This window comes from Parus major, chromosome 8 (assembly GCF_001522545.3).
Source record: "Parus major isolate Abel chromosome 8, Parus_major1.1, whole genome shotgun sequence".
Lineage (NCBI taxonomy): Eukaryota > Metazoa > Chordata > Aves > Passeriformes > Paridae > Parus > Parus major.
Genome location: NC_031777.1, coordinates 15,741,650 through 15,758,788, shown reverse-complemented (window position 1 = coordinate 15,758,788; position 17,139 = coordinate 15,741,650). Strand labels below are relative to the sequence as shown.

General features: G+C 39.5%; 1 protein-coding gene across 2 annotated transcripts in view; it reads left to right on the top strand.

The window, feature by feature from the left end:
- The window catches only part of PKN2 (protein kinase N2), a 54,913-nt gene extending 39,885 nt beyond the window's left edge, over positions 1 to 15,028 (top strand). The window contains exons 7-22 of one of the 2 annotated variants that reach the window (XM_015635772.2): positions 1,444 to 1,629; positions 1,920 to 2,029; positions 3,937 to 4,080; positions 4,219 to 4,294; positions 4,616 to 4,790; positions 5,037 to 5,166; positions 5,584 to 5,738; positions 5,827 to 5,902; positions 5,984 to 6,075; positions 7,044 to 7,220; positions 7,796 to 7,858; positions 7,963 to 8,039; positions 9,379 to 9,521; positions 10,750 to 10,857; positions 12,402 to 12,482; positions 12,563 to 15,028. In XM_015635772.2, the coding sequence (XP_015491258.1) occupies positions 1,444 to 1,629; positions 1,920 to 2,029; positions 3,937 to 4,080; positions 4,219 to 4,294; positions 4,616 to 4,790; positions 5,037 to 5,166; positions 5,584 to 5,738; positions 5,827 to 5,902; positions 5,984 to 6,075; positions 7,044 to 7,220; positions 7,796 to 7,858; positions 7,963 to 8,039; positions 9,379 to 9,521; positions 10,750 to 10,857; positions 12,402 to 12,482; positions 12,563 to 12,766 (1,997 nt within the window). In that variant the 3' untranslated portion in view covers positions 12,767 to 15,028. The remainder of the gene's footprint in view (positions 1 to 1,443; positions 1,630 to 1,919; positions 2,030 to 3,936; positions 4,081 to 4,218; positions 4,295 to 4,615; positions 4,791 to 5,036; positions 5,167 to 5,583; positions 5,739 to 5,826; positions 5,903 to 5,983; positions 6,076 to 7,043; positions 7,221 to 7,795; positions 7,859 to 7,962; positions 8,040 to 9,378; positions 9,522 to 10,749; positions 10,858 to 12,401; positions 12,483 to 12,562) is intronic. The other variant, XM_033516291.1, reaches the window with a different exon arrangement.
- Positions 15,029 to 17,139: the final 2,111 nt, after the last annotated feature.

Genomic DNA, 17,139 nt, shown 5'->3' with positions numbered 1-17,139 from the left:
TATAGTGACAGTTTCTCTTTAAACATGATTTATTGATACATATGAAAATTTTTAACTAGAAATTGACAAAGCTACATGCTTGTGAAGTTCTTAATAGTTTCACTTTCATACTGCCTACAGAAGGAGCTTTTATATTGAGCTGGATTTAAATGAACAGTGTCTCTGTGTTTTGCCTCTAATGCTTTGTGAGAAATAGAGCAGTGCTTCTGTCATACATCTTAAAGTGCATCAGCATAACTTTCTGATTTGCATCCATTCCTTATACAAGAGTATAGCTTTTCTGCTTAATAATATCTTTTTTTTTTCTAAACAGAGTTTGGGAATGGAGTATTCTTTTACCTTTTAACCTGTTTCGGAAGCCAATAGCATCTCTTTGTCTTCATAGCCTAATGCTTAGCTGTCACTTACGGCTGTTAGCTTCCTACAGGTTGGGATTTCTTCTTAGACTGGTTTCTTGCTGTCTGTTCTGTGGGCTATGATGTTGCCAGATCATTTTTAGGTTAAGTCTGACTTAAGTTTCTGTTACAAAAGAGTACTTTTAAGTTTCATGGTTAAGTACCTTTGCAATCAAAAGAATAGTGCGTTTCAGAGCTGCATTTCTAGCTGACACTGATTATGAACTGGCTAATTTCACCACTTCTAGTAGCTGATTTAATCAGTCAGTGGTGTCACAGTTTTATTGATGTTATCTTGTACAGGATGAAGCCAGCCTACCGTTCTTGTAACTATCTGTGGTGTTTAGATGTTTTTGTGCTGCTGGAAGAAACTCTTCAATTTGAACACCACTCTCTATACCTCATTTGGTTAAAGATGTAGAAGATTTGGAAGAATAGCTTATTGAAGAGCAGCTTCTTGTCTCAGCTTCTATAAATCCAAAATCAGTCAAATTGAAACAATTGAATTATTTTTAATTGCTCTTAACAAAAATTTGACTTTAGCATGCAACAGACAAATGTGATTTCTAGTGTGTGATTTCTTACACAAATGTGTAGTCTCAATAGTTTGTTAATTTTATCCAGTATTAACTAGTTATATAAAACTCGTTAAAAGTTATTACTCCGTTTGCAAGATTCATTGTTTTAATAAGAAACTTGACATTTGTCAGTATTAAAAATGATATTGTTTAAAACTTGAACCCAATTCAGTTAGGTTCCCAGGTGAAGAAAATGAGTCTTTTGAGACACAGAACAAAATCTTAATTTGTATTATATTGGTGAACTGTTGCTCTTTTCTAGAGGGTTGAGTCCCACATAGTTGACTTTTAGTACTTTTATTTTCAATATATATGTGTGTCCTGGATTTGTCTCTTGATCTCATCTGATCTTTCTGTTATACCCTGTGGGAGTCAGAATGTGAGCTATTGCCATCAATCAGTCATTAGTCATTCACTTGGTCTACTTAAGAGCAGAAATCTTTCATAAATCATTGTCCGTCTTCTTCTAGGTACCCTGGAAGTGAGGCTCATGGGCTGCCAAGATATTTTGGAAAATGTCCCAGGTCGATCAAAAGCCACATCGATTACATTACCTGGTTGGAGTCCAAATGAAGCCAGATCATCTTTCATAAGCAGACCCAGTAAAAGTAAAAGTGGGAGTGGTAGAAACCTTCTGAAAACTGATGACTTGTCCAGTTCAGTATACCCTTACTTCTCTTATTTTTATACATTAGCTTTTATTTAAATTTTCATGGGTACAATGTGTTCTGTAATTTAAAATATTAAATTGATTCAAAGCTTTAAACTTGAAATATTTCTTCACCTGTTAAGCTGTTAACAAAAGCAAAAGCACAACCACACTATTGTGCCCATCAGAACCAATTAAATATGAGATTACATTTCTAAGGGAAATTTACTGGAGATTTTTTTGTTTGTGGAAAATCCTCTTAAAGATTTAAGCTGAGTTTCTGTACTTTACTTACAGATGAAGTCTGTGCTGTACTGAAGCTGGATAACACCGTGGTTGGTCAAACTAGCTGGAAACCGATTTCCAATCAGTCATGGGATCAGAAATTTACACTGGAACTAGACAGGGTAAAAATGTGGCCTGATTTCATTGGCAGCTCTAGTTAATTCTTGTATTAGTTTAATGTTGCTTTCCTGCCCCACCCCTCCCCGTTGCTGTCATTCTGTTCAAATTCCACAAATGCAGTATTCCCACTTTTACTAGAATGAGCTCCCTGGGCTTAGGCTGTCGTGCTGCACCAGCATTCTAGAAATCTTACCTTTTCTGACTTAAAAACTGATGTAGTATTTTTGTCAAGATCTAACCCTTAGTGGGTTTTCAGAAGTGGGAGATGGGAGGGATGCTGCTTACCTTTTTATTTGGAGCATCAACTTTCAATTGTTTATAAATAAAGTGTGATAGCCGATCAGTTTGGATGTTTTGGTAAAACCACGTAATAGAATTTTTATGGTGTTTTTATAGAAGTGTTCTCATGCAAAGCTGGTCAGTTTTTCAGGAATAATAAATTCATTAATAGTTCTTTCTTATAACTTTAAATGTTACTTGGAGGGCACAAGTATTGAATTGATACTTTTGAAGTAGAGTTTATGTTAAACAGATTTAATCAAGTATTTTTTTTAGATATCTGATAGTCCTAGTATTTTAAGGTACAAGGTTTATTTTTTTTCTGTCTGTGTTAAATATAGGCTGAAAATTAAACTATGTTTTAGGAGCTTAAATGTTATCACTTGTACATACTTACTCCAGTACCTGCTTCCCACATGAGAAAAAATAAAAGCCACTTCCCTGTTTTTGCTTTTTCCCCGCTGAGCCCCAATCCACATTCCCTCCATCTAGGAAGGAAGCAATTTTAGACTTTCAGGTAGAGAAATTCAGGTTACAGTTAGGAGTTAGTGCAGAAAAAAACCAAGCAGCTGTGGAGCTCTGAAGCCTCAATTATTCTCAGATTAAGACTAGAACTATTCGATGTAGTAGCTGCTCCTGCCAGCCTCATGTGTCATGGGCTCTATTTAAGAATTCATGTTTTGGTACCAGAAAAGGACTTTGCTTCTGCTGTTCCTGGCCACATATCCTGGGACTGGCTCAGCAGGTCAGAGCGTGGTGCCAGTAACACCAAGGTGTGGGTTCAATCCCCCTATGGGTCATTCACTCAGGAGTTAGGCTTGATGGTCCATGCAGGTCCCTTCCAACTCAGAATATTTTGTGAATCCTTATGTGCTTGAACTGCACAATCCAAGCCCCGTTATTTTTTAATCTGATGCTTCTTCTTGACTTTTACTTCTTTTAAAACCTATCATAGCTATGGTAGACAGTAAATTGATGTATCGTGATGGAATTGAAGTAGTTATATACAGTGGTGATGTTACATTGCAGGATTCACATGTATTGCGGGATTCTTCACTTCTGGGAAAGGTTTTTGTAACACACATGTAAGACACTCTAAGAATACCTAAAACACATCTGCAAGATACAGGAGCAGTTTCTGGTTGTTTAGAGTTTTTGGTCCCTCTTTACGACCATGTTACAAAAGGTATATGCATTTCTAGAGATTCTGTAGGGGTTTGCATCATCATGTGTATGCAGGCATGAAATGAAGTTGGTACTTGTGAAAAATATGGAAACTACCAAAACTGAGGTTTCTAAGCACAAGTTAAACTTTGTTGTCAGAGCTTAAGCTAAAACATCTTGAACAAGCAGTGTGGTTAGACTGACCCAAAAAGTCTGGTGGCTCTGGCTCTCTGTTTCTACTCTCAGGGGAGATTTTTTGTACACTGGAGATCTCATCTGAACTGAAGTGAAATGCTGTGATCATCCTAATGAGAGCTTCGGTCTGACTGGTTAGCCCTGACAACCTTTTAAAATAACAGCTCTGCATCTTGATCCTTGAGTTCCTTGATTTTACAATTGTTCTGTGGTAACTCTTGCAGAACAATTACTAATAAGTGATTTCCTGTGTCTGTGTTTCCTGTCATAGTCACGTGAATTAGAAATCTCAGTTTATTGGCGTGACTGGAGATCTTTGTGTGCAGTAAAGTTTCTGAGGTTGGAAGATTTCCTGGATAACCAACGGCACGGCATGTGTCTCTATCTCGAACCCCAGGGCACTCTGTTTGCAGAGGTAAGAATGTTTCTTTGAAGCACTTGAACATACTTGTAAGTATTCCATAGCAGAATAGTTTAACAAGTATTCCTAGAACTTTTAAGAATGCATTTTGTTCTGAAACTTGAATTACAATACATGTTATTTGAACTGCAGGTTACGTTTTTTAATCCAGTTATTGAAAGAAGACCAAAACTCCAGAGGCAGAAGAAAATTTTTTCGAAACAGCAAGGTGATTCTTTAATATAAATATGTAAAGCTTAAAAATTGTATAGATCTGTTAAATTCTTTATACAGAGGTCTAATGTTTGCCTGCAAATAATGCTATTGATAATGAAGGATTTGGCATTGCATTTAGAAATATTTTATATTAGAATTCCTTATTATGCATTAGCATTTAATTGTGAATAATTAGAAATTGCTATAGAAAGTGACAAATTCAGTTTGTTTTTCATAAACTATGAATTAATTAATATGGGCTTTTTTAATTATTTGGTTTGGTAATGAGTAAGGAAATTACTTGCACTGTTTTCTTTTTTCACAATATCTATAGGCAAAACATTTCTCAGAGCTCCTCAGATGAATATTAATATTGCCACTTGGGGAAGGCTGGTAAGAAGAGCTATTCCTACAGTGAATCACTCTGGCACCTTCAGCCCCCAAGCATCAGTGCCTGCCACGGGGCCAGTGGTGGACGCCCAGCTCGCTGAACTGACCCTGCCAGCCAGGTAGGTCTCCCCTGCAGCTTCACAGTACCCCTGAGTGCAGGAGGGAGTGCTGAGAGAGGCTTCTGCCCTGAAGTACAGAATGTGTGCAGAGTCTGGTCATGCTGCAAGGCTGCAGACCTTTCCATGGTTTAGTTAGGGAAAACTGTTCTGTAGTGAGATGCACACACAAGGTTTGGTTTAGGAGAAATCTACAGGCACTAAAATAGTCTTTGCTATACACTGAGGAGTTATTTACTTTCTTGTCAGTGACTCTCCTGTAGCCAAATTGGACTTTGAACTTGAGCCTGAGCCTCCACCTGCTCCACCCCGTGCATCTTCCCTTGTGGAAATATGTGAATCGTCCTCTGAAATAAAGGCTCCTGATGTGCCTTCTCAGGCAAGTAACCTTTAAGAATCTTGGGTTGTAATATTGGCATCTTTATGGTGGATTTCTTCCTTTATATATCAGCACATGCTTCCTTAACTTTCACTCACAGAATTGTCAGTAGAATGCTCTGATTGCTCTTGGTGGCAAACTGTTTCTGTGGTTGGTGTGTTTAATGCTCCATGTCATTGGTTCCACCACAGAAAAAAGCCAGAGCTCCAAAACTATTAGAGTCTTCAGGATAAAATAGTTTTATTAAGAGCAGAATGACTGGAGCAGTGGTTTTCATCAGTCTGTTAAAATATTGCTTACTTGTATCATCTGGAAATTTGCCATTTTAGCCTACATTATGGGGGTATTAAGAATTCCACATGCTTATAGTAAAATTTCTGCATTCATTTGCCTTCACAATCAGTTTTAAATTTTCAGGTTTCTTGTTCTTCACAGGATGAAGTAGCAACTTTTGATTTTGAAAATGGCAGAAATAGTATTGTTCCAAAACTCCAGCCTGAAATAATCTGTGAGTCTGATGTTCCCCATTCAGACTTGAAATACACCAACACCAGAGAGCCTGAAGACAGAAGGTAAAAAAGCAGTGGTTTTCCTGTTTCAATCTGAATAATATTTCTTAAAGCTAACAAACTATAAACTTTGTGACTTTTTTTTACATAGATCACAACAAAGATTTCAGTTCAGTCTGAAGGATTTCAGATGCTGCGCTGTACTAGGCAGAGGACATTTTGGAAAGGTAAATGTCAAAGGCTGTTTCAAGTGTCAAGCCTTTATCAAAAACTAGATACAGCTCTTAAATTTGTCTCCTCTGTTTTAGGTGCTGTTGGCAGAATACAAAAACACAAACGAGATGTTTGCTATTAAAGCCTTAAAGAAAGGAGATATTGTGGCTCGCGATGAAGTAGACAGGTCAGTTTGTACAATAGAACACATGGATTCCATAAATCAGTTGTGTGCTCTAGCAAGGAGTTGCTGAATTGGGTGGAAGAGCAAAGGCAGTTTGTAGCTGCCTGCTGTAGATATGTATTCTTGTTCTGGGGCAAGGAGGGAGCAGAGTTAACCCCTGGTTTGTTTTAGTGCTCTTCTTACGCCTGAACTACAGCTCTGATTTAAAGCTGATCCTTTCTTTGATTTTCAGGTTCTCTTGCAATTATTTATTCTAATTACTTCCATCACATCAGGGGATAACAGTGACTGTTTGCTTTATTGACAGACCCCGTGTTGCTGTTTCTGAACCTGTAACATACTGTCACGCTCTGTGCATTGTATTTCCCTTTGTATACTCCAGTGTTGAGTGTTTTTCAAACTTTTTGACCCAAAACTCAGGTTCTGGTTTTTGGGTTTTTTTTATTTGCTTGGATGTGAAGGGACCTTTACAAAACTGTTTGGTTTTAGTGCAAGAAGGTGTTTTTACAGCTGCTTAAGAGTGACTGTATTCATTTGCAGGAAGAAGGATAGCTGTATTAACAATAACCTACAGCTTAACAATTGGTTTAAGGAGAAATAACCAGGAATTACTATAGACAGATATCTGTAATACTGTCACTTTACATCTTGTAAACAATTAAATTAAAATTGATTGAAATGAATGTCACACAATATCAATGCGTAGTTAATGCAATCCAAGTATTTAGAAGGAAAATTGTTAGCGCACGATTTTCATGGACTGCTAGGTTTCCTCTTTTCATTTGGGAAAGCTGAATATAAATTCATGAAATCCCGATACTAAAATCTCTCTCTTGAACCAGAAGAAAAATGTTCCTATCTTTTCCTGAAGAATAGAGAAAAAAACATAAAGTATAAAATACCAGTAATTTCTGAGAATTGAAAAACTGGTTCAGCACTGAGCTTTATATTGTTCCTGATTTTGTTTGCAGCTTGATGTGTGAAAAGCGAATATTTGAAACTGTGAATAGTGTAAGACATCCCTTCTTGGTGAACCTTTTTGCTTGTTTCCAAACCAAAGATCACGTATGCTTTGTAATGGAATATGCTGCTGGTGGGGACCTGATGATGCACATTCACACTGATGTCTTCTCTGAACCCAGAGCAGTGTGAGTATCCCTCCCTTGCTGTGGCATTAAGTGAAGGGCACTTTGCTCAGTGCATAAGCACTGAGGGCTTTATCACCACATGCCACCACATTATGCCACTTCAGTAAATGCTGCTTAAGTTTTTAAAAGGGTTGGAGATTCTAACTGATTTTGTTAGAAGAAGGCATGCAGGCTTAATGTGCCTGAATCTACACTGAATTTAAAATCTATATACAAGTATTTAATTTTTCTAATACTTTTTTTAAGATTACATTAAAAAGCTGAATGAAAAGTTAAAATAGTAGCCAAGGCTAAAAAAGGAAAGAATAAGATTTTGAAAACCTTCAATGATATAGCATTGAACACTACAGAAAATTTATCCTCCAACCCAAGCAAACATGCTGGAGTTTGAAAACTGCAAGTTTAAGTATTTTTACCTTCTGGCTTTAAAAGTCTGGCCTTGTATAAAACTAATGTGTACCCAAAAAAACAACTGGTAATGTCCAAAGGATGGCTCATTAAAAAATGAATAGTAATGGATTTCACATTCTGAAAAGCAAGACGAAATTCCATTGATATTTTAACTTTTTCAACAGATTTTATGCTGCATGTGTGGTTCTTGGACTTCAGTATTTACATGAGCACAAAATAGTGTACAGGTAAGTAGTCATTTCCAGCAGATGAATTTCAGCTGGTCTGAATAGTACTGAAGAAACATAAGTGATTGCAATTGATGCAATTTTGTTCTCAAATGTTCATTTAGAGATTTGAAGTTGGATAACTTATTGCTGGACACAGAAGGCTTTGTGAAAATTGCTGACTTTGGTCTTTGCAAAGAAGGTAATGAGCCCTAAATTTTCTTTCTAGGGGAATTCCATAGTCTGTCCTACTCTTGACTGTTCCTTGAGAGTTTTGGACTGCCAGATGTCTATAGGGTCTATTTACCCTGTGTCATTTGAAGGAAAAAAAATACCTCTCTGATTGTACAAATGTGGAGATAGGAAGAAGTTCCTTAGTAGGAGGGTATCAGGAGCACGTGAGCATTGCCCTGTTCTTTTTATTTTTTGTCAGTTTTGAGCATCACCTATTCTGACTCTTACTTCATCACATCTCTGCTTGTTAACAAGGCACACTGCACATTTTACAAGTGAGCAGAAAAACCATTAGGTGGTTTCCTCATTTGGAACATCTTGACACTGCACAGCAAAATAAAGTGCCATTATAATCCATCCTGAGCTCTTGCTTTTTTACCAATTCATCATCTCTTTTTTTTTAAACTCAGAAACAGTTGCAACTCTGAGTATATGGAAATGATGTACAAAGTATACTACAGCTAAAATTGATAGATTGTCCCAAAAAGGAAACTATTTTCAAGCATCTCACTACTGGCAAATACCCAGTAGAGGTAGCTATTACAGTGTTTTTCTCAAAACCCATTGTCTGACAAAGTACTTTTTCAGTTTATACAGCCTGTCTTCTATACCTTTTCCTTTAAGGTAGCCTATGAGAGAATTGGGTAAATTCAGAACATCTTCAAACATGAGTGCCAGGGCAAGTTCTGTGACTGTAGCTACAAAAAGTTCTGTATATGACAAAACAAAATGAGAAGGAAAGCACTTTACTGACTGCTACAATAAATGGTTTTTGCAAGTTTTCTGCAGCAGCTCCCCTTGTCATGTCACGTCAGGCTTGGTGGTGCTGATGTCCCCAAACTGTGCCTCTCTGGCAAATCCACAGAGCTTATTTTGCTCCATGTTCTTTCATTACACTCCATGTTTTGCTTGACTACATGTAATTTGCACTACAGAAGCATCCAGAGGGGCATGTTGGGCTAAACTAGTGTCCTACTGCATTTTCTTTTGCTAACTGGTAGAAATGGAGCATAAGATTGTATCTTTCCAAATAAAGGTAACTGGGTAACAGAGGTGTAACTGGAACCTCAATCTGGCTCACTGCATATAGCGAGGAATAGAAAAATTTGAACAGAACTATGTGTGAAACAAAGGCATGGGGAGGAAGGAGGAGGGAATGTTTTACCTCATTGGCCTGAGCCTTCAGGACACAGGCCTTGGACCTGCAGTATCAGTTGAATTTGCTCTGGAAGAGAGGTTCTGCTTAGAGGAATAGGTTGTGGAATGGCAGAAAACAGTGCTTGCTTTTCATTATCTGTAACTTTCAGGAATGGGATTTGGAGACAGAACAAGCACATTCTGTGGCACACCGGAATTTCTGGCTCCAGAGGTGCTGACAGAAACCTCCTACACAAGAGCTGTAGACTGGTGGGGCCTTGGTGTTCTTATCTATGAGATGCTGGTGGGTGAGGTAAGTTCTAGTAAGGTACAGTGGAGTCATAAAAACCAATGTTTAAAGGTTACAAACCTCAACATACCAGCCTGCTAACGTTTCATATGCCCTACTTGCCACAGTATCAGTATTCATTATACAGCATGCATAGGCATACCCAGCTTTACAGTGAGCATCTTAATGTGTGTCATCAAGAAAAAGAAGTGTGAAATACTGAGCAGCTGCTCACCTGGTATTGGCTGTTGTAACACTGGAGAAATTGGCAAGTCATGTCTGGAGCTTGAGTTACCAGCAATTGTAGAAGCCAACAAGTTTTAACAGATCTTTACTCTATTTTTAATTACATCATTATGTCTTAAATCAAATTCCAGTAATGGTGTATTAATATCAGTGTGTCTAAGAGCACAGTACACCTATACATACAGTTTGGGAGAGCTAGGTTTCCAGGACACATCTGTTACCAAATCTGGATGTGCACAGCAATACCAGTCTTCTGCTTTTGGGGAAAAAAATAAACTTCTTAACTTCTGTAACTTGAACAGAAGTGAACTTTAACACATAAAACTGGAGAGCAGTGAAAGATTATGTCAAATGCACTAAAATAGAAAGCCTCAGTTCCATGTAAATGAGCTGGTACAAATAAGTCACTGTTGAGAAGTTTATTTGCCATTGCATATACTGCTCTACCTTCTGGTCCATTTTGTAACATTATCTCCCAGGTGGCACAGTGATAGTGCCCATGCTAAAAACTCATCATTTTTGTTCTTTTTCAAAAAAAGATGGTCATTCAACTTACTTTCACTTCTTTTCAAGTAAAAAAGGACAAAAAACTTGTATGGTGTTACCTACATCTGTCAGGCACTTCAAAACAGTTTGAAAACCCTTGAGCTGCAAAATGCTAAAGATAGTACAAAAACAAATTAGTCTTGACCATGCTATTTGTGAATGCCAGCTACCCCAAAAGAGCTGATAGATAATTTCCATGTACACCCTGAGTTCAAAGAAGATCCCAGTTTTAGGTGTTCCTACATGTAAAAGCACAAATTTGAAATGCAATCCTTCAGTAGGAATTATGGGATAATACCAACCTGCCTTTTCTCTCTTCCTTATGGAAAGCCATGTATGTTTCTGGGAAGGAAGACTTAATTTCAGGGTGTCTAATTCCAAATACTTAGCTGAGTTTATGTTGTTTTCAATTGTGATTTTAAGCCTATTTATAGTATTTTTTTAAATGCTTTCATTATAGTCTCCCTTCCCTGGAGATGATGAAGAAGAAGTGTTTGACAGCATTGTAAATGATGAAGTAAGATATCCACGATTTCTGTCTACAGAAGCCATCTCAATAATGAGACGGGTAAGAACATTTTAATAATTAATACAGTATCTCCCTCTTGTCCTGTTTCCAACAATTACTTTTGTGAGGAACAAAATAGTTTAGGAACCTGCACTTCATATTTCTTTTGACAATTAAATTTCAGAGACTTGCTTCACTTATGCTGTGCCATGCTGCCTGCCACCTTAAATGAAAATTTTCTGTGCCATTCCACTTTATTAGGAACAAGTCTTTAAAGTGTAAAGCACTTAAGACTCTATTTTGTCTCTGAACTAAGTTTCCTAGTTTTACCTAACTGGAGTAGTTCAGCTCTCTTTTCCTAGCTGAACACTGTTGCATTGACCTATTGGGTAGATTAGCATTGTCACATGAATATTTTAATTCAAAGACTTCTAAATCTTATTGGTTTCATTCCAGCTGGGGCAGGGAACACTGTACACATGGCATCTGCAGTCCCATTCTTGGCAAGGAACAGCTGATTTTGGCTATGGTTGTTGGTAGTGCTACTCCTTAATGAGATGTGTCTGCTTATCAAAGGAAGGCAGCTGAACCTAAGTCAGCACCTTATCACAGCTGTTTGGCAGTACTGGAGGTGGTTCCAAAGCCTTTGTAATCAGGCTCTCCACACAACTGTCTGATGCTGAGTATCAGTTTAGCACCCAATTCAGCAATGTGCTCTAGCACTGTGACATAACTAAGCAATAGCATAAATATCCAATAACTTAAAACAATTGCTTAGTCCCAGGGAGAGAGCTTTTGCCTAGAGAAAGCAAGCAGAATTTACAGTTTTAAGGCAGTTCCTGGGGAAGGTGTGAAAATTCATCCCAATATCCACAGGGGACAGGGTGCTGCTACACTGCACCCACAGTACATGTACTAGCAGCTTTGTACTGGCAGTTTACTAGTTGGAGCTCTGTGCATGCTCTTCCAGCACTGAATTTCATTCACAATATAGCAGACATTTTTTATGGCTGCATCATAAGTATCAACCCACCTGCTGCTGGGCCCTGCCTGGAGTAGGGGGCTGCTCACAGCAGTACAATTCACAAGGGGGAACCATCAAACTACTGGAGTTAACAAGGAGACCCTTTTCTTTGGCTGAACATATGAAGCAGCTTGAACCCTCTCCTGGTGAATCAACTGCTGTGAAGGAGCTGAGCACTGAGACAGCTGGATAGTCTCTGAGCTGAGCAAGAACCACTGGTTTGTGTAAATCTTTACCCTCATCAGCAAAGAGGAACTTCACACTCTGTGCTGAGCACTCACCCCAGGTCACCTTCAGGACCAAGACATGGTAGCACAGCTCTGCAGGGAGACAGACAAGTCTGCTCTGGCCCTGCTCCTGGTTTAGCTGCTCCTGGAACTGTGCTGACAGGCTGAAAGAGCACTGCTGAAAGCTAAGCTTCGTCCATTTCTTCAAGGGGCAAGGACTGCCCATAGGTCAGGCAGTATGAATTTCACTGTCCACCTCATCTTGGTGTTGGCTCTTACACGGTAACCCTCACCCTTCCTCCTTCCTTTCCCTCCCCCTGGATTTCTCCACTGAACTCTGCATGTTTTGTCAGCTGCTACGAAGAAATCCAGAGCGGCGTCTTGGAGCTGGAGAGAAAGATGCTGAGGATGTGAAAAAGCACCACTTTTTCAGGGTGAGTACAAACTGGTATTATTTCTAAGGATACAAAGAAGTAGAGATGGAAAACTAAACATCAGTTCATTTATTTTACAGCAAATAGATTGGCATGCTTTACTGGCCAAGAAAGTCAAGCCTCCTTTCGTACCCACCATTAGAGGACGAGAAGATGTTAGTAATTTTGATGATGAATTTACCTCTGAAGCACCTATCCTCACTCCACCTCGGGAACCAAGGATACTTTCAGAAGAAGAGCAGGAAATGTTCAGAGATTTTGATTACATTGCTGATTGGTGTTAACTTCCACACACTGTGAAGCCCCAGCTGACTGGCTCACAAGAATGCCTCTCTCTGAAGAATACCAACCCTTCAATTGCTTTCTGTGCCACCTGTAGCTTCTGGGTTTTTTTTAAATCACATGAAGATCCTTTTAAAGTACTGTTTTAACACTCTTGTGAAGAGTGGCCTCTTTGTATATTTTTTATCTGAGCACTGGAAAGCAGGTCTATGGCGTTGCTAAGCTGAGTTGGTGAACCCAGGCTGTGTTGAACTTCCCGCACACGGGCGCACGTGGATCTGTACAGTTTCTCTCACTCTTCCACAGCAGATAATACTGCTTTTTAAAGTATCTGCCTTAAGTGGGAAAAGCAGACTTTGAGCTAGGTAATCTCCACTCAGCCACACTGAATTAAGTTGAGATACTGGTGACACTCACGCAGAACCTGGTTCTAGTCAGAGAAGGCAAATGATTTCAGCTAAATATTGTGCAGTCTTTAAAACTACACATTTTTACGTACACCTTCATCTTGTGTTCTTAAAATAATGGTATTGAGAACAGATATGCCTTGTTTTGTAAATTTTCTACGGTATTTATTAGGAAAAACGTTAAACACCTTGCCTTTGAGATAACAACTGTGTAAGTGCTTCCATTACAAAGAAAAACCCAGAAAAATCCGGAGAGTTTACCAAAGTCATTTGCCAAACAGTTTTGCCTTCAAGCTCCTTGAGCACGGCTTAAGGCCCTGGTTGGGATGAGGAATGTAAGGAGGACGCTGCTCAGTGTAACCCCAGAGCAGAGCAGCCGCAAGGCCCAGACCCGGCCCCTTCTGTACTCACCTCGAGCCTTTCCCACACCCTGAGGGGGCAGAGAAGTTCCCAGTCTCTATCTAACCCCCTCCATCCTCCTCTGTCTGCTGTACAGTATCGTATCACTTGGAAAACACAAGGATTTTCAATGTATACATGCTGTGAACATGTATATTTGGAAGTTGTAATGTATTCTTACCTCCAGGCAAGTAATTTAATTGTACCACTTCACCGACGTTGCATAGTGGCCAAGTGAACAAAAAAATGTATCCGTGTAGGCCACTGAGCTCCAGCCCCTGGATTGGCAGTTACTGAGGGTAAAAAGCAATATGTTGTAATAGAATGTATAAATATTTTTGATAAAAACAGTGTATATTTTATAAACCCCTTAACACTAAAAGCTGTACCTCAAAAGTTGAAAAGTAATTTAGACCAGACACTGTGTGTATTTGTAAACCAAGACCTATTTTCAGCACCTGCTGTTCTGTAGGCAAACATTTACTCTTGAAAAATAAATTTCCCACGTGGTCCTTACCTCTAGCACTGTTCAGCACTGTAACCTCACAGGTTCATCCTGGCCAGGAGTTTGCTATTCGTGGGCTAAGGCAGTGAGCATCGCACTCAAATGAATTAAAAACTGGTAACTTTATTAACTGGTAATTTTATTAATTCAAAGAAGAAACACAAACCACTGGAGTATGCAATGCTAAGGTGGTGGTTTAAAATCATGATGCTGGACAGACCTGCAGCGTTAGGCAGGGGAGAGACTTGAGGGAGAAAAAAGTAAATTAATGGTTACTAGGTCTAAATCAGGCCAGTCCCCCCCAGGAATGGGGCAGGCACCTTCCCCACTGCTACAAATCATGTTGGGAAGAGTGAATGAATGGACTCCTCAGCATTCCTTCTTTCCAGGTTCTATACTGATTAGAAACAAATTATGTTCCTGTATCTAGCTGAAACCAATCCTTTTGAGGTACAGTCAGCTCACCCTTTTTGGTTCCCAAATATATATATATATATACACAAGCATCTCACAGGGTGCTTAGTACTTATGAAAGTATCCTCAAACATACCTTTTTGTAACTACATCTTGTACAGAAATCTTTTTTTAATCTAAGCAAATCACTAAAAATAAAAAAAAAAAAATAGAAAAAAATTAGAGGCCAGGGTATGTTCACCCAGTTAAGCTGAAAAAAGCACTAATTTTATCTCTGTAGTTTTTTAAATATTTTTAGGCAGATTAAGATTTAAACCCTAGATTGTAAATATATTTTGCTATACTTTATCTGTATGTGGCTGCTGAAGCACTTTGTAAGGAAATTAGGATATTTTAGAATGGTACACTATGCATTAAATGAAATGTGCCTTTAACAAATGTCATTCTAAGTGTTTTGCAGTCATTAATATCACAAATTAAAGTTCTAAATAGAGTAATTTGTAAATTGTGTTGCAAACATGATTTTGCTGTTTCTTGAAGTGGCTGGTCATGTTTTCTCCACGGGTAACTTCAAAAAAGATCTTATCGGGGGGGACCCAGTCTCTTGGTGGGAGCTCAGTAGGCTTCCAAATTTTTATTTTTTTTTTTAATAAAAGAACATGACAAACTGCCTCTGAGCAGTCTCTGGCTCAGAGCAGTCCTGAGAGGAGCAGACCCTGTCAGCTGGAGTCTGGCCTGCTTGCCTCTGCATTCTCCATCCCAGGCTTCCTGAGGGCAGTGGGGAGTCAATTCAGCCCCAGTCCATTGCAGTCACTTTCCTACCCACCATTCCTTCACAAGCTCTGTAAGCAAACCACAGTCTGTACCTACCTCCCCCACACTGAGCTCGTTCTTTAGACAGTCTAGAGGATGAAGCTTTCTTATGAGTGCATTTAAAACAGCATTCTTTACTCTTAAGAGCCACATGGAACTTTACATGGCCAGTTTGCCCAGTGACAGACACTTCATACCTGGCTAAACAATCATTCCAGAAAGAGCTGGCTCCAGAGTGTCAAGGATCTGTCTAAACTGCTGCTGAATTAACGCTTGAAGATGTTCTGCCCTTGCACTTCCAGGGGAAGGCAACCCTGCATGGCCCTGCCTTCCCCCAGCCTGCCTGCTGAGCCACACCTCAGTGCCTCCCCTGGGCCCTGCCCCACACAGGCAGGGCAGGAGCTACCAGAGGGGTCAGAGCTGCCTAAAAACTACTTCAGAGCTAAACCATATTTCTTCTGCTATGCTTCACATTAACTATCATATTGCAGCCAGTAGGAAGTGGCCTTCAGACTAAACCTACCCCTTCAAGCAAATTGCCAGTTCTGCCTCACTAACTGTGAAGCACAGCCATCTCCACACCTTGGGAGACACAGGAAATGCTTGTGGAAGTGCAGGGTCAAGGCTGGACTGCATGTCCCCGCCTCCCTCTGCTTCACTTTGGAGCTATGCACAGATGTATTTAAATTCCTGTCCAGGCAATCTTTGCTGTATGCAACAATTTCAACTGCAAACGCACACCTGTCACATGTCAAGTGCTCATACCTAATGCCTGAAAGGATTTAAGTATGAGCATTATGGGCAATGTGTATTTCAGTCACTTTTAACCTTCCTGGAATAGATTTAACTCACAGATCCAAGCTGGAAAGCAGCATTCACAGTAAAAGCAATTTCCACCTATGCATTCCCAAGCTATAGCACTGCTTTAAAGGCCGGGCCTGGCCCATTCAAAGCATCCCACCTTTGCCCACAGGATGCAGGCAGAGTAGCTCAGACCAAGACCAGGAAGACCCAGATAATAGAAAATGTAGCAACAATGTCTGATGTTCTGTCTTTGACTATCAGTTGTACATCTGACAATGACAACGTGCCCTCCCAACTACTGAGTGTACCCCCTACTAAAATCTGCCCCAGAATCTTTCATGGCTGCAACCAACAGCTCCTGCACTGGAACAGGACTGTACAACCTTTGTTATTTGTTTACAGAAAAAAAATGTTCAGATTCCACATTTCCAGTATCTACTGGCAGAAGAGGATTAAAGCTCAACTAGCAATTGGTGAGGGCTATTGGTAATTCGTGCCATTAGCACTGGACACAGCCTTCCCCCTGGGTGGCCTAGGACCAGATGTACCCCTCAGCTGTTCATTTGTGTGGTTAAATGAATTTGCACCTGTGATACAAAATCTCAGCAACTACAAGACTCCCAGTTAAGCACATTTGTTGCTTTGTACACAAAGGGACACTGTCAGAAGGCAACCACTGTTCAAAGCCCTTAGTCTGGGCAGGGCTGAACAACTTCAGGCCTTCACTCAGCACCTGGCATATCAGTTCAAACAGCAAGTGCTCACTTAGAACATAACCACAGGCCAGCCAGACTGCAGGGTCAGCTGACAGGGCAGAAATTTAACAGAAACTTATACTAGAAATACTTTTCACTTTTCTTGTACAGTACTAAGCATCATGAAGTTAACAGGAATTCAACTAAAGTAAGTCCTCATGCTTCTCAGTAGCTGCTTTGTCATTATGTCATATTCACACAAAGCAAGAAGAGACCATCACTAAGAATCAGGGAGACTGTGCCAAGGATAGAATTAATCCTTTTACAGTTTGGAAATA